Raw genomic sequence first — 24,229 nt, forward strand, 5'->3', positions numbered from 1 at the left:
AAATTATAACAATGCATAGCAATACTTGTACACCAGTTAAAATAATAATAAGGGTGAATTAAAACATTAGACATGATCAGTTTGTCTAATTTGTTCATTCTCATAGGTGATGGTATTTTTGAACAACCATTTTATCCACTGTGTCATGATCATCAAACGTTACAAAAGCAAACCCTCTCTTCTTTCCACTCTGACGATCTTCCATGACTTCTATTGTTTCAATCTTGCCATATCCTTCAAAGTAGTCTCTTAAGTGATATTCTTCTGTGTCTTCTGTTTTCATCTCAACCAAGCGCTGGTGTTACCGGCGTTTCGACAGGAGGACTACCCCTCAGAGTTCCAGGCACTATGGTACCTAGATGTTTGGTACATTCTTATGCACTACTTGGAAGTCGCCAATGAATTTCGCTGATCGGATCCTCTGTCCTCCATGCTGGGCGAAAGAAAGGGAATATGGGGATATGACATTGAAAGCCGTGGTGGCACATTGGTTGTGGGAGGCGATAGTGTCGGCTTACTTAGCTGCAGGTAGGTCTCCACTATTTCAGGTGCGGGCGCATTCTACGAGGGCATAAGTGGCTTCTCATACCAAGTTTGGTTTCTTTGGAGGACATGGTGGCTCGTCAGGATTTAGCTTTTGGTGTGTCAGTCCTTTCTTCTGGGGTGGATTTACCCCACCCTTCTGCTTTGGTACATCCCACAAGTCTCTGGATTGGTCTGAGGGATGCTATGGAAGGAAAAATAAGTTCTTACCTGATAATTTTCTTTCCATTAGGCCCAATAGATCAATCTAGAGGCCTTCCCTTTATCAGACAATTTCTGCATTGTTTTTTTTTGTTTTTTTTTTTCAGGTTTATCGAGTTTTCAGTTTAGTGGATATATAATGGAAGAGTTCCTACATTTTGTTTTCTTTCCTAAAAAATAAAAACCCAAATGAGACAAAATTGAACACTATGTGTAGACACAAGATTATTGCAGTCTCCTCTCCAGTGGTATACTGCCCCTCCCGCCTTGGAGGTTGAGCTTGCAAATTGGATTCATGGGGGCAGCAGATTGTATTTCCACTGCTTTGGTATCAACCATACTGAAAGGAAGCTGGCTGCACATGACCACATATAGCTATCTCTGAAGGTCTCTCGCTCTCTCTCTCCCCCCCCTCTCTCGCTCTCTCTCTCTCCCCCCCCTCTCTCGCTCTCTCTCTCTCCCCCCCCTCTCTCGCTCTCTCTCTCTCCCCCCCCTCTCTCGCTCTCTCTCTCTCCCCCCCTCTCTCGCTCTCTCTCTCTCCCCCCCCTCTCTCCCTCTCTCTCTCTCTCCCCCCCTCTCTCTCTCTCTCTCTCTCCCCCCCCTCTCTCTCTCTCTCTCTCCCCCCCCTCTCTCGCTCTCTCTCTCCCCCCCCTCTCTCTCTCTCTCTCTCCCCCCCCTCTCTCTCTCTCTCTCCCCCCCCTCTCTCGCTCTCTCTCTCCCCCCCTCTCTCGCTCTCGCTCTCTCTCCCCCCCTCTCTCGCTCTCTCTCCCCCCCTCTCTCGCTCTCTCTCTCCCCCCCCCTCTCTCGCTCTCTCTCTCTCCCCCCTCTCTCGCTCTCTCTCTCTCCCCCCTCTCTCGCTCTCTCTCTCCCCCCCCCCTCTCTCGCTCTCACTCTCCCCCCCCCTCTCTCGCTCTCACTCTCCCCCCCCCTCTCTCGCCCCCCTCTCTCGCTCTCTCTCTCCCCCTCTCCATTTGCTGGTAGGGACATAAACCACAAGTCTCTGGATTGATCTGTTTATCAGGTAAGAACTAATATGGAAAGAAAATTATCAGGTAAGAACTAATTTTTCCTTTTCTGTGTATATGTTCCACCTCTACTTACACCCTATGCCAGTGGTTCCCAAATTGGTCCTGGATGCACCCCTGCCAGTCGGGTTTTCAGAATACCCACAATGAATATTCATGAGAGATTTGCATGCGCTGCCTCCACTGCATGCAAATCTATCTCATGAATATTTGTTGTGGGATCCCGAAAACCCGACTGGCTGAAGTGCCTCCAGGATCAAGTTTGGGAACCACTGCCCTATGCTATCTATTAAGATAGAAAGATGGAAACATGACGGCAGATAGAGCTGAATGGCCCATCTGATCTGCCTATTCTCAGTAACCACTAACTTCTACTGAGGTATTTAAACATCTTTTGTCATATCCTCTCTCCTGTCTTGCTTATAAGCCTGACCCTATATGTTTTATGACAGAGAATACTAACCAATTTTGTAGCCGCCTTCTGGACCAACTCCATCCTGTTTATATCTTTCTGTAGGTGCGATCTCCAGAATTGCACACACTACTCTAGATGGGGCCTCACCAGAGATTTACCAAGGGCACTGTCACCTCTTTTTTTTTTTTTTTTTTTTTCCTGCTCTCCTTATGCACCTGAGCATCCTTCTGGCTTTGACCGTCGCCTTTTCCACCTGTTTGGCCACCTTAAGATCCTCAGACACAATTACCCCCAAGTCCCGCTCTTCTTTCATACATAAAAGCACTTCATCCACTATACTGTACTGTTCCCTTGGATTCTTGTAACCCAAGTGCATTTCTTAGCTTTAAATCTTAGCTGCCAATTTTTTAACCATTCTTCAAACTTTGCTAGATCATTTCCTCATGTCATCCACACTCTCCGGGTTGTCCACCCTATTACAGACTTTGGTATCATCCGCAAAGAGACAAATCTTACCAGACAGTCCTTCCGCTGCTGTAATGCGTGTTGTGTTGGACATTGGAAGTACCAGGTTATACCATAATGTGTACTGTTATTGAATATTTTTATTGCTGTAATTGTACATTGCCTATGTTTTGCTTATTCTTGTAATACACTGCCAGGTGAAATTTCTTCAAAAAGGCAATAAAATAGTCAATTAATAGATATAGGTTCAAAGATGTATTCTCCTCGTTTTATACATATAGACAAAAACATTTGCCAATGTAAGGTCATTTTTAACCTCATTCACTTAGGACAGATCGCATTGTGGAACAAGAGGCCCACACCCCCTTCTGTTGCAACTAGAGGCACCCAAGGCCAGAGACAAAACTTTGTTATGTTTGTAAGCTAACAGTTTCTCCTTTATTGGCCTACGTTTCTTTTGCCGATAGAGGAATCATAACAATATAATATACACAGTGTTTTGAAAAACCTTAATAAAAAATATGAAACAAAAAAAAGAAAACAAACCCAACCATGACTGTACAAGTGAGGGCTCTTTAAATTCTTCAAGAGCAGATTCTTTTCTCCACTTCTGAGAGAAGGAAAAAAAAAAGAGGAAATGTCCCAGCTTCCATCCAGCAAGCCTCCCCTGCTCACAATAATTAACGTCATATCTTGACATTCTAATGAGCAAAGATAACTAGAGCCTGACTGTCAGTAAAAGTCTTAAGGTACATCTAGATAGTAGGTTGCCAGTCTGTGCTAGGCCTCACCTCTGTTCCTCTGTGCCACTTGTTGAATCAAGGCATGCCTTTGGTGAAGGTGGCTGAGGCTCCAGCATTGTAGCCATCCCTTCCTCCTGCAGTGCATTCCAGGTTTGTCAAACCATGTGCACATGCCACCTTCCCCTCCAAAATGAATTGAATTATGAACGGAAAGGGACATCTATATTTGAGCTTGAGCATATGTGTAACTGGTTTAAGCTCATTGGGCTCTGATCAGATGACAATAGGTCTTGAAATATCTGATTCTGCACATCCTTATACATTATCTGCCTTTGGAGCCTAGCTGCTTGCTAAACTTTGTCCTCCGTAGAGAAGGAACAAAAGTGGATAATGATGACCCTTGGCTTGTTATTAGGCAACTTCCTCGGTGCCCTATATGCCTTATTGTCCTTAGTAAGGAAAGCCTCAAATATGTCCTGTGCAATAAAAGAAGCTGCCTGCACTCCTTTTGGCTTCTGGCATCAAAGTGACACACAGTTCAAGTCACCTAGGCATCATGCCTCTTTCTTCGTTACCTCATCTCCGTGGAAGATGTTTCCCCCTTTTGAGATCTGAGCTCTACTACCAGAAGTTTAGTGTTGGATGCAAAACACATCTTTGTCCATTGCTGTCCATAGGTCTTGAGGTTGTTGGGGGGAGTAAGGGGGCTTTCTGGCCTGTCCTGTTAGCTCTGCTGTATATTGGTTGGGTCATTCTCTCATGGTTCTCTTCCACCGATCTTCTGCTCTCCTGTTAATTGATGGAGTTCTGTTTTCTGCATCTTTTATAGTGCTTGTAAATGCTCAGTTAGTTACTGTGAATGGAGGTATATCAAACACAATTAACAAAACTCTTCTCTAATCCTCATATTGTTCCTTCTCCCTCTGTTCTGTATATCAGCAGTTTTATATAACATGTTGTCCTGCACAGCTAAGTCCCATTATGATTGGAGTATCTGGATAGTTTCAGTGTGTTCCACTCTAGCTTCCAACTTCTTGGAGCTCCCTGTTAATGTCTGGAATTCTTTCCAATACATCCTCTTTGCTGTAGCACAATTGCTATTTCAGCTCACTAAATCCCTTCTTTAATTCAGCTCCCTTCACAGAGCTGCCCTCTATTTTATGCTCCTCCAATGGGACCGTATCACTGTCAGCAGACACCATGCTATCCAGAGATGAGGATCAAAGTGTGGCCTATGAGAGGAATGCATTGGGTCTTTAATATCAGTTGCTTTTTGCTTAGCTGCCATCCCTCACAAGGATCTGATGCATGTCTCCTCTCACACCGAACCCAGGTAACAGCAAAAAATGAGCAAATAGAGGAGAGCTACTCACCCAAGCTCACTGATGTCATTTCTCCCTCACTCATTTTCTTGTCTAATCTGAAGCTCAGGGCCTTAGCTCTCTCTATTTTTTTCTAGATACTTAGGCAAAATGTATGTTGATCTTGAAAATCTTTTGTAAGTGTATTTTGCATTGGCTAAGTTGACAATTTTGTAGTGGCTGAGATTTCAAAAGTTGTCTCTTTCCTCAATATTGTCTTTTTTTTTTTTTTTTTTTTGCAGGGGACTTACCCAGCCAGTCTGGGCTATGTGTGTTCTCGACTTCAAGCCTGTTAATGTTTGCAAATGAAAATGGAAGAAATGTCTTTGTCTGGCCTGGATAACAGCAAACTGGAGGTAGGAGGTCCAGCCTAGGGTTGGTGCATGTGATTCTCCAAATCAGACTGCTGTCCTCACTTGAATGAACAACCTTCTCCCCTTCCCAGGCATTTGAATTTCTGTTTCCACCTCCCACCATGCAAAGCAGAGCAGTTGATTTGTATAGTCCTGACATAATGTGAATAGCGTGTGGACTAGTGATTAGAGCAGGGGTTCTCAATTCAGTCTTCAGGATACACCCAATCAGGTTTTCAGGATATCCATAATAAATATGCATTATACCACCTACTGAGCTCTCTCTCTATATCGAGGCTACACAATACTTTTAACTATTTTGCCACAGAGTAACCACTCTAATATATTATATTGCTTATATAATTTTTATTTTCATATTCTTGTAAGCCTATGGCTCATCCTTACTATACATCAGTTTTTACCATGAATTATCAATACCTATTTTCTCCTAATCACACATGCACTCATATCATCCACTCATCCCTTAATCAAATATAGTCTAACCTAATAACTCTCTTGGTTCAATGAACATTATACACAGTTACACAAGTCCATGAATAAGTCCACACACTAGGCATGAAATAACAGACTCAATATATTTTTCAATGCAACCTAATAGGTGCTCTAGTCCTTTTGTCAATCCCAATTTCTGTTCACTCTTTGAATCTTGTGAACTGTCTGTTCTTCAGTTGTATAAGTATGCATGAGAAAGATTTGCCTGCACTGCTTCCATTGTATGCAAATCTAATTCAGATTCATTGAGGATATTCTGAAAACTTGACTGGTTGGGGTGCTTTGGGTGTATCTTGAGGACTGGGTTGAGAACCAGTGGGTTAGAGTAGCAGAACCAGAAGACATGTTCCCATTCTGCTTTTGATGCAATAATAAGAATATGCATTCCTTGCAGTGTGTCCAAAATCAGATTTCCCCAAAATTTTCTTTCAAACCCGAAGCCTTTGTTGGCCATCACTTTAAAATTTGTCTGGAGGTGATCTTCAGATTTTTGCTTCAGCTGAGCTTTCCTTTCCCACCCCCATGGTAAAAAATTTGTTTTTGAACTCTGAGGCCCAGATGCACAAAACTTTAACGACCCTTTAACAAGGAAATTTTAAACCGTAGCATGCATTAAAGGCCTTTTTCCGACGAAGCTAGCAGCTAACCAAAACGGAATACAAATGAGTAACTACCATTGTAATGTGGACGATTCGGGATGCACTAACCATACCGACGATTGCACCGAATCATTTACCGCAATATATTTTACGTGAGGTCAGAGCTGTCGTTAAGGCCTGAGCTGTCAGACACGCCGATACTCCCCGCTTCCCCCTGCAGCATAAAAATCCAAGCTGGCATGTTTAAAAGTGAGATTAAATAAAAACGCTACCAATAAAGAACGACAAGGTGGATGCAGTACTTCCTAGGCTTCCCCCTGCATTAAGAAAAGCAAAACAAAAATCGAAATAGGATTGGGAGGGGGCAAAGGCGCTCGTCAGGAGCATCCTGTATGGACGGTCTTGCCCCCCCCCCCCCCCCCGCTGCTCCCCGCTTCCCCCTGCACAAAAACTCCAAATTTTAGCAGCCCCCGCCCCCTCCCTTCCTGTTCCTTTTTCTCTACTCTCCCACAGCTCCGCCTCCCGCCATCCTCCGCCCCCCCCCCCCCCGCATTACCGGGCCCATGCAGCGCCTTCATACAGAGGTGCTGCGTGGGCCCGGTAATGCGGAGGGGGGGAGTAGCGGGGCACGGGGGCGGAGGATGGCGGGAGGCGCAGCTGTGGGAGAGTAGAGAGGAACAGGAAGGGATTGGGCGGGGGGGTGCTAATATTTGGAGTTTTCGTGCAGGGGAAGCGGGGGGCAAGGCCGTCCATACAGGACGCTCCTGGCGAGCGCCTTTGCCCCCTCCTGATCCTTTTTTGATTTATGTTTTTAGTTTTCTATTTAATGCAGGGGGAAGCGGGGAGCCACGTGTTTGTGTTTTTTTGTTGTTGTTGTTGTTGTTTTGACGTTTGTGGCATGCACAGAGCAGCCAGCAAAACGCTTGGCTGCTCTGCGCATGCTTTAGGGGCTGATTACCGACGGGGATTACACCACTTTAACGCATGTTTAATACATTGTACTTTTCAATACCGCACCGAACACGTGCGACTTGTTTTTTTTGGTGCATTCTTTGTTTTTTCAAATTTGTTAAGGACTTTTACATTTTAGATTTTTTTTATGTTTGGTTGATGCATCTGGGCCTGAGCCTTTTATCATATTTCAGGACTGGTATAATGTTCTGGTGAGAGCAGAGAATTAGAGAGACTGGCTAAGCTGCCTTCTGTGACCTTGACCTATGGTATAAATTATCTGGTATAGTGCCACCAGTAATACTCCTCGAAATGTCACTTAAGAGCACCACTTTGCTGCTTGAACCATAGGTCATTGCTCATGAGATTTACACGGACTTGATTGAGGACTCGTGCCTTGGACTCTGTTTCGAAGTGCACCGAGCCGTGAAGTGTGGCTACTTCTTTCTAGATGACACAGATCCAGACTGTACAAAGGATTTTGGTAAGTTTTTTTTTGTTTTTGTTTTTTTCCAGATGCTGATAACTGGCTTTTTCCATTTTAAATGTCAATGGACTGGGAAGAAGTGCTGGCCAGCTGGATTATACTATTCTATTTTGATAGAGAAGGAAATAGTTTAATATATATAAAATTAGTATACCAGTAGTGATTTGAAAAAAGAGACAAGTTTGAAAAATGGTTTACAGAATATGAAAATGATAAACCCTAGTGGCACCTTTTAGACTTATCAATCTGAGGAATAAGCTTAAAAATTATTATTGTGAATCTGACTGTGATGGTCTTTGGGCACTTCTTACTAATAAACTTACTTTGAATCTCGTGTGTTTAGATATAGTTCTCCGAGGACAAGCAGGCTGCTTGTTCTCACTGATGGGTGACGTCCACGGCAGCCCCTCTAATCGGAATCTTCACTAGCAAAGTCCTTTGCTAGCCCTCGCGCGCCCACGCGGCCGTCTTCCCGCCCGAAACCGGCTCGAGCCGGCCAGTCTTCTTTTGTCCGCACTCGGTACGGTCGTGTTTTTGCCGTGTCGAGCCCCGGAAAGTCGACCTCGCGCGTCCTTTGTCTTCGACGTGTTGTTTTTTCTTCGGAAAATCTTTCGAAATTGTTGGGAAGTGCTCCGGAAGCCCCTTCAGGTTTCGTTTTGCCCCTTCCCGTATTTTCAGACTTTTCCCCCGGTAAGTTTTCTTTCGTCGTCGGGGTAGGCCTCTTTTCGGCCTCGGTCGAGATTTTTCTCCCTCAAAGTTTTGGTGCTCATTTTCGTCATTTCGGATTTTGATTTCGCCGGCGTGATTTTTCCGCCCATGACATCGAAGCCTTCCAGCGGCTTCAAGAAGTGCACCCAGTGCGCCCGGGTTATCTCGCTCACTGACAGGCACGCGTCGTGACTTCAGTGTCTGGGGGCCGAGCACCGCCCTCAGGCCTGTAGTCTGTGTTCCCTTTTGCAAAGGCGGACTCAGGTAGCGAGATTGGCCCAGTGGAACGTTTTGTTCTCGGGCTCTTCGTCGGCATCGGCACCGGGATCTTCGAGTGCATCGACGTCTTCAGCGTCCAGAGCTTCATCCTCGGCTGCCAGTGCATCGAGGCATCGGCGCCGAGACATCGGATATCTGCATCGACGTCGGTGGTACCGGGACCTCGTCTGCTGATGTCGTCGGACGGTGGTGCATCGTCAGGAGTGCAGGTGAGGGCTGTCCATTCCCCTGCTGGTGGCGGTGAGCCTTCGGGTGGGTCTCCCCCTACCCTGAGGGCTCCTGCGGTACAGCCCCCCCGAGACCGACCTCCTTCGGCCTCGGCCCCGAGGAAGCGACGGCTGGATTCTACGTCCTCCTCGTCGGTACCGGGAAGCTCCGGTGACATGCTTCGTTCTAAGAAATCGAAGAAGCATCGTCACCGGTCCCCTTCCCGTGTCGGTACCGAGAGCTCTGGGTCGCCAAGGGAGTCGGCACCCAGTAGGCATCGGCACCGAGAGGACCGCTCACCCTCTGTTCAGGAGGTGTCGATGCGCTCCACTCTGGACAGCCCGGAACAGCCTCCACGCCCGGAACAGGTTCTGATGTCGACGCCCGCATCGACTTCCATGCCTTTCTCGTTCAGAGCGGCTGCGGAGAGCCTCCGGGCCGTTCTCCCAGAGATCCTGGGAGAGCTGTTGCGCCCTACCCCTCCGTGGCGCCGGCTGGTCCATCGCCCGAGGTGAGGTCTCCGGCGTCGGTGCCGGCTGCCGTCGCCTCCCAGGAAGGCTCCCCGACTACGTCGGCGGAGGGAGCTTCGCCGATGCGGGCGAGGGAGTCTACCTCTCGACGCCCCCATCGTGGACGTGGCTCCACGGAGTCGAGTCGGGCACGGTTGCAGACACAGGTCCGTGAACTTGTGTCTGACACCGAGGGTGAGGCCTCGTGGGAAGAGGAAGAAGACCCCAGATATTTCTCTGACGAGGAGTCTGAGGGTCTTCCTTCCGATCCCACTCCCTCTCCTGAAAGCGTCCACTGTTCCCTTGCACCATGTCCTAAAAAAGACATTGCTTGCGAACTGGACAAAACCATTAACTAATCCCCACATCCCCAAGAAGATCGAGTCCCAGTACCGGATCCATGGGGACCCAGATCTGATGCGCACTCAGTTGCCTCATGATTCTGGAGTTGTGGATCTGGCCCTAAAGAAGGCTAAGAGTTCTAGGGAGCATGCTTCGGCGCCCCCGGGCAAGGACTCTAGAACCTTAGACTCCTTTGGGAGGAAGGCCTACCATTCTTCTATGCTCGTGGCCAAAATTCAGTCTTACCAGCTCTACACGAGCATACACATGCGGAACAATGTGCGGCAGTTGGCGGGCTTGGTTGATGCTCTCCCCCCTGAGCAAGCCAAGCCTTTTCAGGAGATGGTCAGGCAGCTGAAGGCGTGCAGAAAATTCCTGGCCAGAGGGGTGTATGACACCTTTGATGTTGCGTCCAGGGCCGCTGCTCAAGGTGTGGTGATGCGCAGGCTCTCATGGCTGCGTGCCTTCGACCTGGAGAATAGAATCCAGCAGCGGATTGCGGACTCGCCTTGCCGTGCGGATAATATTTTTGGAGAGAAAGTCGAACAGGTGGTAGAGCAGCTCCACCAGCGGGACACCGCATTCGACAAGTTCTCCCGCCGGCAGCCTTCAGCTTCTACCTCTACAGGTAGACGATTTTTCGGGGGAAGGAAGACTGTTCCCTACTCTTCTGGCAAGCGTAGGTACAATCCTCCTTCTCGACAGCCAGCGGCCCAGGCTAAGCCCCAGCGCGCTCGCTCTCGTCAGCAGCGTGCGACTCAGCAAGGCCCCTCGGCTCCCCAGCAAAAGCAAGGGGCGAGCTTTTGACTGGCTCCAGCAGAGCATAGCCGCCATCCAAGTGTCAGTGCCGGGCGACCTGCCAGTCGGAGGGAGGTTGAAAGCTTTTCACCAAAGGTGGCCTCTCATAACCTCCGATCAGTGGGTTCTCCAAATAGTCCGGCAAGGATACACCCTCAATTTGGCCTCAAAACCTCCAAATTGTCCACCGGGAGCTCAGTCTTACAGCTTCCAGCACAAGCAGGTGCTTGCAGAGGAACTCTCCGCCCTTCTCAGCGCCAATGCGGTCGAGCCCGTGCCATCCGGGCAAGAAGGGCTGGGATTCTATTCCAGGTACTTCCTTGTGGAAAAGAAAACGGGGGGGATGCGTCCCATCCTAGACCTAAGGGCCCTGAACAAATATCTGGTCAAAGTAAAGTTCAGGATGCTTTCCCTGGGCACCCTACTTCCCATGATTCAGGAAAACGATTGGCTATGCTCTCTGGACTTGAAGGATGCCTACACACACATCCCGATACTTCCAGCTCACAGACAGTATCTGCGATTTCAGCTGGGCACACGTCACTTCCAGTACTGTGTGCTACCCTTTGGGCTCGCCTCTGCGCCCAGGGTGTTCACAAAGTGCTTGGCTGTAGTAGCAGCAGCACTTCGCAGGCTGGGGGTGCACGTGTTCCCATATCTCGACGATTGGCTGGTGAAGAACACGTCCGAGGCAGGAGCCCTGCAGTCCATGCAGATGACTATTCGCCTCCTGGAGCTACTGGGGTTTGTGATAAATTACCCAAAGTCCCATCTTCTCCCGGCGCAGAGACTCGACTTCATAGGAGCTCTGCTGGATTCTCGGACGGCTCGCGCCTATCTCCCAGAGGCGAGGGCCAACAACTTGTTGTCCCTCGTCTCGCGGGTGCGAGAGTCCCAGCAGATCACAGCTCGGCAGATGTTGAGATTGCTGGGCCACATGGCCTCCACAGTTCATGTGACTCCCATGGCCCGCCTTCACATGAGATTTGCTCAATGGACCCTAGCTTCCCAGTGGTTTCAGGCTGCTGGGGATCTAGAAGACGTGATCCACCTGTCCACGAGTTTTCTCGAATCCCTGTATTGGTGGACGATTTGCTCCAATTTGACTCTGGGACGTCCTTTCCAAATTCCTCAGCCACAAAAAGTGCTGACCACGGATGCGTCTCTCCTGGGATGGGGAGCTCATGTCGATGGGCTTCACACCCAAGGAAGCTGGTCCCTCCAGGAACGCGATCTACAGATCAATCTCCTGGAGTTACGAGCGATCTGGAACGCTCTGAAGGCTTTCAGAGATCGGCTGTCCCACCAAATTATCCAAATTCAGACAGACAACCAGGTTGCCATGTACTACGTCAACAAGCAGGGGGGCACTGGATCTCGCCCCCTGTGTCAGGAAGCCGTCAGCATGTGGCTCTGGGCTCGCCGGCACGGCATGGTGCTCCAAGCCACATATCTGGCAGGCGTAAACAACAGTCTGGCCGACAGGTTGAGCAGGATTATGCAACCTCACGAGTGGTCGCTCAACTCCCGAGTGGTGCGCCAGATCTTCCAAGCGTGGGGCACCCCCTTGTGGATCTCTTCGCATCTCGAGCCAACCACAAAGTCCCTCAGTTCTGTTCCAGGCTTCAGGCCCACGGCAGACTGGCATCGGATGCCTTCCTCCTGGATTGGGGGGAGGGCCTGCTGTATGCTTATCCTCCCATTCCTCTGGTGGGGAAGACTTTGTTGAAACTCAAGCAAGACCAAGGCACCATGATTCTGATTGCTCCTTTTTGGCCGCGTCAGATCTGGTTCCCTCTTCTTCTGGAGTTGTCCTCCGAAGAACCGTGGAGATTGGAGTGTTTTCCGACTCTCATCACGCAGGACGAAGGGGCTCTTCTGCATCCCAACCTCCGGTCCCTGGCTCTCACGGCCTGGATGTTGAGAGCGTAGACTTTGCCTCTTTGGGTCTGTCAGAGGGTGTCTCCCGCATCTTGCTTGCTTCCAGGAAAGATTCCACCAAGAGGAGTTACTTCTTTCTATGGAGGAGGTTTGCCGTCTGGTGTGACAGCAAGGCCCTAGATCCTCGCTCTTGTCCTACACAGACCCTGCTTGAATACCTTCTGCACTTGTCTGAGTCTGGCCTCAAGACCAACTCTGTAAGGGTTCACCTTAGTGCAATCAGTGCATACCATTACCATGTGGAAGGTAAGCCGATCTCGGGACAGCCTTTAGTTGTTCGCTTCATGAGAGGTTTGCTTTTGTCAAAGCCCCCTGTCAAGCCTCCTACAGTGTCATGGGATCTCAATGTCGTTCTCACCCAGCTGATGAAACCTCCTTTTGAGCCACTGAACTCCTGCCATCTGAAGTACTTGACCTGGAAGGTCATTTTCTTGGTGGCAGTTACTTCAGCTCGTAGAGTCAGTGAGCTTCAGGCCCTGGTAGCCCAGGCCCCTTACACCAAATTTCATCATAACAGAGTAGTCCTCCGCACTCACCCTAAGTTCTTGCCAAAGGTCGTGTCGGAGTTCCATCTGAACCAGTCAGTTGTCTTGCCAACATTTTTTCCCCGTCCTCATTCCTGCCCTGCTGAACGTCAGCTGCACACATTGGACTGCAAGAGAGCATTGGCCTTCTATCTGGAGCGGACACAGCCCAACAAACAGTCCGCCCAATTGTTTGTTTCTTTTGATCCCAATAGGAGGGGAGTGGCTGTGGGGAAACGCACCATATCCAATTGGCTAGCAGATTGCATTTCCTTCACTTACGCCCAGGCGGGGCTGGCTCTTGAGGGTCATGTCACGGCTCATAATGTTAGAGCCATGGCTGCGTCGGTAGCCCACTTGAAGTCAGCCTCCATTGAAGAAATTTGCAAAGCTGCGACGTGGTCATCTGTCCACACATTCACATCTCATTACTGCCTGCAGCAGGATACCCGACGCGACAGTCGGTTTGGGCAGTCAGTTCTTCAGAACCTGTTTGGGCTTTAGGATCCAACTCCACCCCCCGAGGGCTCTGTTTGTTCTGTTCCAGGCTGCACTCTCAGTTAGTTGGTAAATTTTTTTAGGTCAATCTCAGTTATGTCCTCGCCGTTGCGAGGCCCAATTGACCATGGTTGTTGTGTTGAGTAAGCCTGGGGGCTAGGGATACCCCATCAGTGAGAACAAGCAGCCTGCTTGTCCTCGGAGAAAGCGAATGCTACATACCTGTAGAAGGTATTCTCCGAGGACAGCAGGCTGATTGTTCTCACAAACCCGCCCGCCTCCCCTTTGGAGTTGTGTCTTCCCTTGTATCTCTTTTGCTACGTATGAGACTGGCCGGCTCGAGCCGGTTTCGGGCGGGAAGACGGCTGCGCATGCGCGCGGGCGCGCGAGGGCTAGCAAAGCACTTTGCTAGTGAAGATTCCGATTGGAGGGGCTGCCGTGGACGTCACCCATCAGTGAGAACAATCAGCCTGCTGTCCTCGGAGAATACCTTCTACAGGTATGTAGCATTCGCTGTTTTGTAACTTGCAACATGAATATACCAGAACATTAGAAAAAGCACAACCTTAATGAAACTGCAGATTCTGGGTTTTCACAATTCATTGTCATTTTCATTTCATTTAATATACTTGTATACCTCTTATTATACCATTTTTTGGGCTGTTGACAGATATACATTCATAGTCATCTTAAGAATCACATTAACCACACACATAAACACAAGATTAGACATTCATCTTAAAAGCAGTATTATTTCAGACAGCTTAAACTCACTTGATTGATAAGTAAGTAAATGCAGACTTCAACAAGTATACTTTTAAACCCTTACAAAAGGAAGGCAAATCACACTTTTGTCTCAGAGCTCGAGGGAAGGGAGTTCCACAACCATGGACAAATATCTGAAATGACTTGCAAACAAGTTGTCTTTTGATAACTGGAGCACAGAGGATGTTGGTTACTATTGTTTATCAACAAAGACCATTTGTTAATGAACAACAATCAAATAATCTTATAAAACAGTTATTGGAGCTGAGGTGCAGATGATCAACAGCAAATGCAGGTGCTAGAGGTCAGTAGCACCCTACTAGTGCCCACGTTTGCTTCTGCCCGATGATCAGAGCTGGCCAGTGCGTGAAACAATGCACTTGCCAGCTCTGATCGCTAATTGCATGCAAATGCATGCAAACAAGGGTCTTCCGCATACCTCCCAAATGATCAGCAGGCAGCGTGACAAACAAGGGCCCTGCTCCTGCTGCAAAACCCTACGCCAGCATGGAGTTGGCATTAGGGTTTGCCAGCAAGAAAAGAAACCAGACCTGTCGAACCTTTTGCCTAACCGCCCCCCTAGGCCAGGAGGTCCAGTGGACCTCTAGGCCCCCCACCCCCAAAACACAAAAAATCTGGTCCAGTGGGATATCGCCCCAACCCCCTCACCCGTGGCCTACCTTATTGCAGTAGTTGGAGGAGGAAGGGACTAGCACTCCCACCTCCTTTTTGGGCGCCTCCTCAAAATGCCAGCGGCCTGCCAGATGCATCCTGGGATGCACTGGGCTAGGCTTAACCCTTATATGGAAGTTAACCCCACCCAGCTTATCTGCAGGGCAGGGTGCCCGAAGAGGAGGGAAGGAGTGCTAGTCCCCTGCCTCCTCCATCTACTACAACAAGGTAGGCCACGGGGGGTTGAGGGGGGCGGGAGAGAGGGATAGCCGACCACCAAGGCATTTTTGTTCGGGGGGGGGGGGGGGATCTGTCAAACCTCTTCTGCTGTTTGATAGTGTGACATAACAGTGTGTTTTTAAGCTTGTAAAACTGCCTTTATTAATACTTGAAGTGCATTTTTCTAGTTTTACCAGCAGATGGTGCATGATTGTTTAAATTTGTTACAAAGAATTGGCCTTTCCCTTCTTTAGTTAACACAAATAATAGGAAGTGCCTTCAGTAATGTAACCAACTATTTTCAAATGTTATTGTTCTGGGCTCCGATTGGCCTGGAGTTTGAAATTACTCAGGAGTACTGGCTTTTGCTCCAGTCTTAGCCTGGGAGAAGAGAGAGACAGATCTCTCTGCTGAGGCCCTGTGATCAATTATATTTGATAATCTGTGAACAGCATACTTCCTGATCTTCCCACTTACTTTTTAGAAAGTAAACAAATGTTTTGTTAGTGTTATAATTGATCCATATTTCAGTTACCTGTTATTATTTGCTGATTGCATTTGTTATGATATACTGTTCAATTTTTAAGCAATAAACAGTTTTCAGTTTATTGGTCTTTGGACCGATAAAGAATCCTGCTGGTTTGTGTGTTGGGTCTGTGAGTTCTTTCTGGGAACTGTGGGACCACTGGGAGTGTGGCCCCAGTAACATAGAAACCACTGGAGAATGATTTGAGAGCGGGAGACTTGCCCAGAGGCAGTTGGGACCCAGTCTGTGGGAGGAGGGTGCTAGTGTAGAGCACAAGCGGCAGGTGCAGGCGAATCTGAGCTGTGCTGGGGATGGACCCTCTAAGTGGCTGTGGGGTAACTCCAGGTGAGTGGCTAGGTGTTTCATGATTTACAGGTCCAGGCAGGGCTTCTGATCATCGGCCTGTGAGTGAGGAACTTCACTGGCAGTTGGTGTAAATGAATCTGTACAGGAGAGATATGGTCAGAGTTTTTTCATTCCAAAGATGTTGCAAAATGCTGCTATAAGTGTAATGGTTTGATCACATTTCAGGCAAATCTAAGTACTTTACATTACCACAATAAGTATATGGCAGTGCTAACAGCTGAACTACACAGAATTTGTGCTGATCAAGAAGATCTATAACATAATGAGTGGAGTTGAATGGGTAGATGTGAAGCGTCTGTTCACGCTTTCCAAAAATACTAGGACTAGGGGGCATGCGATGAAGCTACAATGTAGTAAATTTAAAACGAAAACGAGAAAATGTTTCTTCACTCAACGTGTAATTAAACTCTGGAATTCATTGCCAGAGAATGTGGTAAAGGCGGTTAGCTTAGCAGAGTTTAAAAAAGGTTTGGATGGCTTCCTAAAGGAAAAGTCCATAGACCGTTATTAAATGGACTTGGGGAAAATCCACTATATCTGGGATAAGCAGTATAAAATGTTTTGTACATTTTTGGGATCTTGCCAGGTATTTGTGACTTGGATTGGCCACTGTTGGAAACAGGATGCTGGGCTCAATGGACCTTTGGTCTTTCTTAGTATGGCAATACTTACATACTTATCATGCTGATTCTTCGCTAGCTGCAATTTAAAAAATACATCACAAATAACTTTGGGTATCTGTAGTTCAATTAATTTTGAATCCAGCATGACACAGAAATAATGTACTACTTTATGCACTTGGAATATCATGATCCTGTTCACCATTTCTGGTGGAGTATATTCCAACCTAGATAACACTAGCAGTACTTCCGTTTTCTTGTTTCTCCCCATTTTTTTCTGTTCTTGAAATTTTATGGATTTTTTGCTGCGGACTTTGTTAAACTACAGAATATGTACTACTATTTGTTATACACTTAAAGTAAATAATATAAATCAAATCCAAATATGTTCTGTTGCTTATGATTTTATTTTTCAAGAATTCTAAAGAAATTTATTATGAGACTACGCTTGGTGTGAGAAATGCCAAAATATTTACATGCTGCCCAAACAGCTCACTTTTTTTTTTTTTATGTGCCAGTTTAAACAGGTAGCTTGTTGTACTGCTTAACAACCTCATCAGTCTCCCATATTTATGTGAATTTGTGCAGTGTTCTGTGTCTAACTACTATAGTGTAATTGTGCCCCCCATTTATATATATATATATATATATATATATATATATATATATATATATATATATATATATATATAAAATCATTCTACTTCAAAACATGATATGCTCAGTTCTCTTATACAAAAACACTTATCTGAAGCTTAGAGAGTGGATTAATTGACCCCGATCCAACGAGGTGCTCCATTTTGGAATCTGCTTCAAGGACCTTTTCAAAATCTCCCACCAACCGCTTGCAATCTTTCAACTCCAGTAGTCGTGATCAGATCAAAAAGGCTTATCCAATACTCGTGAAGACCTCCTTCTTAAGCAGAGCCTGGGAAAATGGACGTCATACATGGGTCACTATCAACAAACGTTTTATAAAACTCCTTGCAAAACATATCAAGGCACTTGTCCACTACAAAAATCTGCACTCTAAATTATACAGTAACAGGGTTCATAAACACACTCTTTGCTATTTTAAGTGAAGTGTACAATATATAGTAGCGTCTGCAGTCTAACTTGAGACAAATTGTGATTTGGGGAGCCATGCAGACTTTGTGTGTGCATGTGTGTAATATAATAATTTTTTCTGTCATCCTTTGAAGGTAAATAGTTGGGAAGATCTCGGCCCCTTTCCGGTCAGAGTGATTTTTTTTGCTTGTAAATGAGTTTCTTCAGGGCTCTGGTCACCATGTGTCACCCAACTAAGCTCCCTTTCTTGGGCTATAAGCACTGTCTCCACAGCACCCTTAGTTCCAGCTGAGCAGGGAGTGACAGGCAGGGATCAACTTGAGACCACCTGCATGTCAGTGCACAGCACAGTTTAAGGACTTGGTTTTGTACAGCTCTGCTCATGAGGCTCCCTTCTGGCCAATGGTTCCTCCCTTGACTCTGCATCAAGGTTGCTGCTAATAATATGCTTTGATTATTCAGTTGGTGCATTCCTACTCTGTAATGTTAGATCTGTTTCTGTTCATAATTTAGACCCATGTACAGTAAGAACTCTGGTACTGATTGGAATGTTTCTCCGCTTCTGTCTTGTCAGAGATTGTTGACCAGCCAGGAGTGGACATCTTTGGGCAGGTTTACAACCAGTGGAAGAACAAAGAGTGCGTGTGTCCCAACTGCAATCGTAGCATCGCTGCCTCACGCTTCGCCCCACACCTGGAGAAGTGCCTGGGGATGGGGCGCAACAGCAGCAGAATAGCAAACAGAAGGTGGGGGAGAGAGATGCTGGGCCCCCAGAGGGTTGGGATGTCTGCATGGTATGGCGGTTGTTCTAGAACCTCTCATCTAGGCAGTGTGTGTGCGCAGAGGGTGGGTAATATGGGTGCCCCCATTAGACATAACAAGGGTGAAAAATAAGCTGTGCCCTTGAACTGAGTACTGGACTTTAAATCGTATGTTAATAATAGAGGGTCCTTTCCATGCTGCAAATCTTATGTCCCTCCTCCTTCACCCAGCAGAGGAACTTCTGTATCCATGCAGCTTCTTTTGAAACTCTGCAGTAGTTTTGGTTTAGCAGTTTCCATACATCACCGGAAAGTTTGATGTTGGGCACCATCGCATGCTAACTTGCTGTTGTCATTTTTCACAATTGAAATTACAAGCTTCTAACAAACTCGTTACCTGCAAAGCTCTCACCCTTGTTGAAGTAAACATTAAGATCTGTATTTAGATCTACAGTGCCTCAAGTATTTCTGACAATTAAATTAACAGCCTTTTTTCTGTAATCTGCTTTAGGTGTAAATACTTAAGTTCAGTTGTCTGCAGGAGTCACCGATGCATGGCTAATGTACCATGTAGAATTTATTTAAAAAGTAATATATACTGTCTCCCTGGCCTTATTTGGGTAGACCTGTAACTGAAGGTTAGACCCAAACTCAATTTGAATTGGGAAGAATCTTTCTTTCCTTTTTGCTTTGCTGTTCAGGTCTATCATTTTCCCTCCCATTCCCACCGTAGCTTCCATAGCAGTCAAATGTTTTTGCTTCCATAACTCCAAAAAGCAGTTTGTGCTGACTGTCGCATTACTCTCTCTCCCACGACAGGATAGCCAGTAGTAACAATGTGAACAAGTCGGAGAGCGATCAGGAAGACAATGATGACCTTAATGATAATGACTGGTCCTACGGCTCAGAAAAGAAAGGTAGGGGACTGGGACTGCTGCAATTCCTACGCAGTTGTTATGACTGGGTATTATGTTGGATACGATTCCTACACAGTCGTACATATGCAAGTCTTTGGCGAACTTTAGATGTTTAGCTTATGGCAAGGTTTGTCACTGCAATCCTAGTTCGAAATAGCAAGCTTACAGCCCTCAAAAGGCTTTTTTAAGAAGTAGGGGGTGAGATGGCTCAAAAGTGCTTTATACTTTCTAGAATATTTTAATTAGGGACAACTATAAATGAGCAGGTGATAGGTGTGAAGATATGTAGATAGCAAGACACATGCTGTGAATTAGCCAGTCTCCATATTTCATCATCCAGGAATGCTCTGCAAATCTTAAACCTGATCTCAGTTAACAACTGTTGGAAATTAACTGTGACTAAACATTTATTTTCTCTCTTTCTTAGCAAAGAAAAGGAAATCTGATAAGGTAAGATGAGAGTTTTTATGCTTTTCTCTCCCACTGATTCAGCAACTGCTAAAAAAAAACAATAAATATAACAAAATTTCAATTTTATTTTTCTCCATTGTAAAGAAATACCCACCGACTGGGTTGTTGAAAAACCGTAGTGATTAATCTTTCCTAGATATCTCAATCGGTTGTATTTGTAGCCCATAAGAACCATATGGAATCCGAACCCAACACAGTAAAGGTTTATACAGGTATCTGGAATTTGATCGCTCTCCTGATCTATATTTCCATAGATTGGGCTGCAGGGTTGTTGGCAGTATGTTTGCATGTATGAAGCAGAGAAGCAGGGTGTGATCCGTTTTGTGTATGTGATACCCTAGGCCAGTACAGGTATTTTCTCTTAGTTTCAACAGCTTTTATTGATAATTCAGCAAATTAACATTACAGCAAGGTTCACCGATAAACTAGTTATCAAAACAGACTGAACAAAGCAAGGTGGAATTCCATCATCAAAATTTTTTAAACATTTTCTCTCCTCCCCCCCCACTTGAACTATTAAACTCCCACCCAAATTATACACATAACAAATAGTTGAGACAGTTTGGTAGTCTTGCAACCCCTCCCCACAGATGGTAACCATGCTATGTCGAGTTCCATTCCCCCCCCCCCCCCCACCTCTCCCATTGTACACCCCCTGAAACAGCAGAGTAAGAAGAAGGTAGAATTTGATTGATGTATATCTCTCACAACACCCAACTAAGCATTACGTGTCTCATCCCTCCTACCCCCCAACTCCCCCCATTCTTGAATACAACCTTACAAGAGTGGTATAACATGAAGTGAAGTAGAGACATACCTGCTTTACTTAGAGAAAGCAAAATGCTACCCCACTTCTTCAAGCCACTCCCCAGATCCTATAGTGACTTAAGCCAGACAGTAGCCTAACCGCGAATCTCTTTCACCCACCCCCCCAACCAACTTCTATTTATCCCTACATTCCCTATCACTCAATCTTTCCTCGTGGGGCCTGAGTTCTTGTAACCCCACCAGACCACTAAATAAATGAAACCCCATGAATTATACCCCTCCCATCATAAAGAATAAGTAACTTCCTCCTAAATTTCAGCAATTCCACAATTTCCCATACAATCATAGCTCGTTTAACACTAAGCTCCTTCCTTGAGAGGACAATGATAACAAATATGGGCCCCAGAGCTTCAAGAAACGCATCTTTTGTCTATGTGAGCCCCTAACCTCCCAGACCATCAATTGATGAAGTTGGTTACACCAATGCCAGTATGCTGGCGGTCCCTCTGACGTCCAAGATTGCAAGATACGTTTCCACGCTAATAAAAAGGCCTTCTGAGGTAGCATTGTAGCCAACGCCACCCTTCCCTCTCTTGGACCAGGGTTGTCCAACAATGATATAGACGGGGTTACACACCAGTGGGCGTCGAGTTATACAGGAGAGAGATCTGAAAATTTGCTGCCAGAATCGCTGGATTTTGTCACAACCCCAAAAACCATGATAAAATGTATTATCTGATAGTTTGCATTTGGGCAGGTATTTTCTCTTAAAGAAAAAAAATAACCCCACACTTCTTGTATGTATTTGTTTCAGAACCCAAATTCCCCCCGAAGATCAAAATCATTGAAACACAAAAATGGTAAGAGGTGGAAAAATCTTTAACCCTTGGTGTTTTTACCAAAGCCAGAATTTGGTGATGGCTGAAGGAAGGGGGACAGGTTCCTGCAGAATAGTTTCATTCCCAGTAAAGTGTGACTAATTCCTTTGCCAATCAATATAAAATCACAGAAGCTCTTCTTTCATACTGATGTGTGGTTTTGTTTTTTAAATTATTGAGATGATGGCTGCCCCCCCCCCCCCCCCACCCCTCCCTTAGTATTTTAGAAGCTTCCTTCATTATAAATTAGTTGTGAACCTCACCATCAGCATCACACTGATAGATGAGTTTGATTCCCACTTCAGGCACAGGCAGTTCCTTGTGACCCTGGGCAAGTCACTTAACCCTCCATTGCCCCATGTAAGCCGCATTGAGCCTGCCATGAGTGGGAAAGCACAGGGTACAAATGTAACTAAAATAAAAAAAAATAGATGTAAAGCATTAATAGGCAGATGATTGGAAGCCCCACGCTGTTCCATTCTAAAATTAGCATCTCAACAGTGCGGGGCTTTTTACTGCCTGTATAATCAGAGCTCCATGTTTGTGTTTGAGGGTGCGGGCTTTAGGTTTGACAGGTTCAGGAGAAAATCCCATACCTGTGAAACCCTGGTCTTCCCCATTACTCCAAACCCTAACGCCAGCTCTGAGCTGGCGTAGGGTTTGCAGCAGGAGCAACACCCTTGTTTTGTGTGCTGCCTGCTGATCATTAGGAGGAATGCGGGAAACCCTCGTTTGCATGCAATTAGCAGTCAGAGCTGGCGAGCAAGTTCTTACACGTGCTCACTGGCCCTGATCTTCGAGCAGGAGCAAACGTGGGCACTAGTACAGTGCTATTGGCCTCTAGTGCCCGCGTTTGCTTTTGATCATCTGGGCGTAAGAATTCAAGAGTTGATCTGGAGAAATGGTCTGTCACGAAGCGCCTAGCACCCTCCTGGGGTTAACCCTGCAGCCACCTGCAGGGTTTGCCCCCAGCACTGCTCAGGCCCGCCTGCACATGGGCATACTAGCACCCTTCTCCCCACCAACTGGATTTTGCTTGCCCCCGGGCAAGTCTTCCATTCCCTGATGATTTCTAGGTTACTGGGGCTTACACTCTCAGGGTTCCACAGTTCCTGGAAATGACCCACAAACCCAACGCACAAACCACCAGGATTCTTAGTCAATTCAGGACAACAGAGCCAATAAACTAACACGGTTTATTGTCGCAGAGTTAGAACAATGAACCATATAAAACAGATGGAAAAGTAACAGGCAATAACAAGTAACTGAATATGGATCAATATTAAAACTGTCTAAACACTTTGTCACTACCTGGGTAGCACCTGGGAAGCTTCAGGAAATTAACTGCTCACAAGCCTTGAACAGGGTCTCAGAACAGAGATGTTTTACCTCTGTGCTCCCATACTGAGACTAAAGATTACCTCAGTGCTTAGGCGGGAAAAACAGTCACTTCTGTAACAGCTTTACAAAAAAAAGACAGTCACCATCTGCTGGCCAAACAAGGGAAATGCACTGGGGTACAAATATGTCATTCTTTTACGTAAGAGTCACAGACATAAGTCCCCTGTTTCGTCACACAGCCCTTTTGTTAAAGGGTGAAGTTGAAATGAGACATGACACACCTTTTGTTGTAAGCAAGTGTGAATTATAAATTATATTGCGTCAACAAAGGAAGGAGTCCCAGGAAGACAACCAGAAGCTGAAGGAATAGAGCCAGAAATCCTCTGCATTGATTTATTGAGGTTTTCTCTTAGTACAGACGCTCTTCGTTGCTAATTTTACCTCTTTGTTTTGGTTTTCTTGCTCTTCTACCCCGAGAAGGCAAATTAACTCTTTCTCCAGTTAAACAGAATATGTAAATTTTGCTGTTCATGTTTTGATATTTATTTATGTTCTTTCTAGGGGAGCTTGGTGGAAATTCAGACCCATTTAAGGTAAGCATAATTGTACTCTAACTTCCACCTTTATTTTTGTCAGCTGGGACCAAGGTTGTCATGGATAGTATTACATGCTGGGTGGAGTCTGAGGTACATAAAGGGCCCCATACCATTCGGTTCATTTATCCATCAGGGCCAGGAGTCTTTCCCAGGGATAGAGACTTGATAACCTCTTGTACCACCTCCTCTGATATCGAGGAGGAGAGGTGTTACAATACATGAACCTTAATCTACCATAATATGTATTTGTTCATACCGGAACTGGCAAATGCCATAACGGTATTATGTAAGCCACATTGAGCCTGCAAATAGGTGGGAAAATGTGGGATACAAATGTACTTAATTATGACTGTATATTGGGGGAAAGTGATGTGAGAATCTAACACGGTCTCCCATTCTTCTTTGCAGTATAACAACAACAACAACTCCTCTGGAATTAATTATGAAACTCTGGGCCCAGAAGAGCTTCGTGCACTGCTCACCACAGTAAGGGGGGCCTGCCCTGTTTAATCTTTCAGAAGATGGCTACTTGGTTTTTTTTCTATCATACAGTTCATTTGGTAGTGGTTTCCTTTGGAATTTGTCTTATTTGGAACCCGCTGTCATTAACACTGTATTGTTATGCTGTTTTAATTATATGTGTATTTGGCATATGTATGTGGGGTTTTTTATGTTTTTGAAATTAGGCATGTTACCACATTTTGTATTGTCTGTGTGTGTTACATATATTTTAATCTTTTAGACATTTATGACTGTTTTATTAATCCTTTGCTATTATTTTTCTATGTTTTGTTTGTTA

The 24,229-nt window shown here is 46.0% G+C and overlaps 1 protein-coding gene across 3 annotated transcripts in view; it reads left to right on the forward strand.

Moving 5' to 3' along the window:
- The window catches only part of ATXN7L3 (ataxin 7 like 3), a 67,414-nt gene that overhangs the window by 22,864 nt on the left and 20,321 nt on the right, over positions 1-24,229 (forward strand). For 2 of the 3 annotated variants that reach the window (XM_030220646.1, XM_030220648.1), the window contains exons 2-9: positions 4,996-5,109; positions 7,521-7,653; positions 18,273-18,492; positions 19,279-19,376; positions 19,804-19,826; positions 21,430-21,475; positions 23,396-23,427; positions 23,839-23,916. In XM_030220646.1, coding sequence (XP_030076506.1) covers positions 5,059-5,109; positions 7,521-7,653; positions 18,273-18,492; positions 19,279-19,376; positions 19,804-19,826; positions 21,430-21,475; positions 23,396-23,427; positions 23,839-23,916 — 681 coding nt within the window. In that variant the 5' untranslated portion in view covers positions 4,996-5,058. The remainder of the gene's footprint in view (positions 1-4,995; positions 5,110-7,520; positions 7,654-18,272; positions 18,493-19,278; positions 19,377-19,803; positions 19,827-21,429; positions 21,476-23,395; positions 23,428-23,838; positions 23,917-24,229) is intronic. The other variant, XM_030220647.1, reaches the window with a different exon arrangement.

The sequence above is a fragment of the Microcaecilia unicolor genome, chromosome 12, assembly GCF_901765095.1.
Source record: "Microcaecilia unicolor chromosome 12, aMicUni1.1, whole genome shotgun sequence".
Classification (NCBI taxonomy): domain Eukaryota; kingdom Metazoa; phylum Chordata; class Amphibia; order Gymnophiona; family Siphonopidae; genus Microcaecilia; species Microcaecilia unicolor.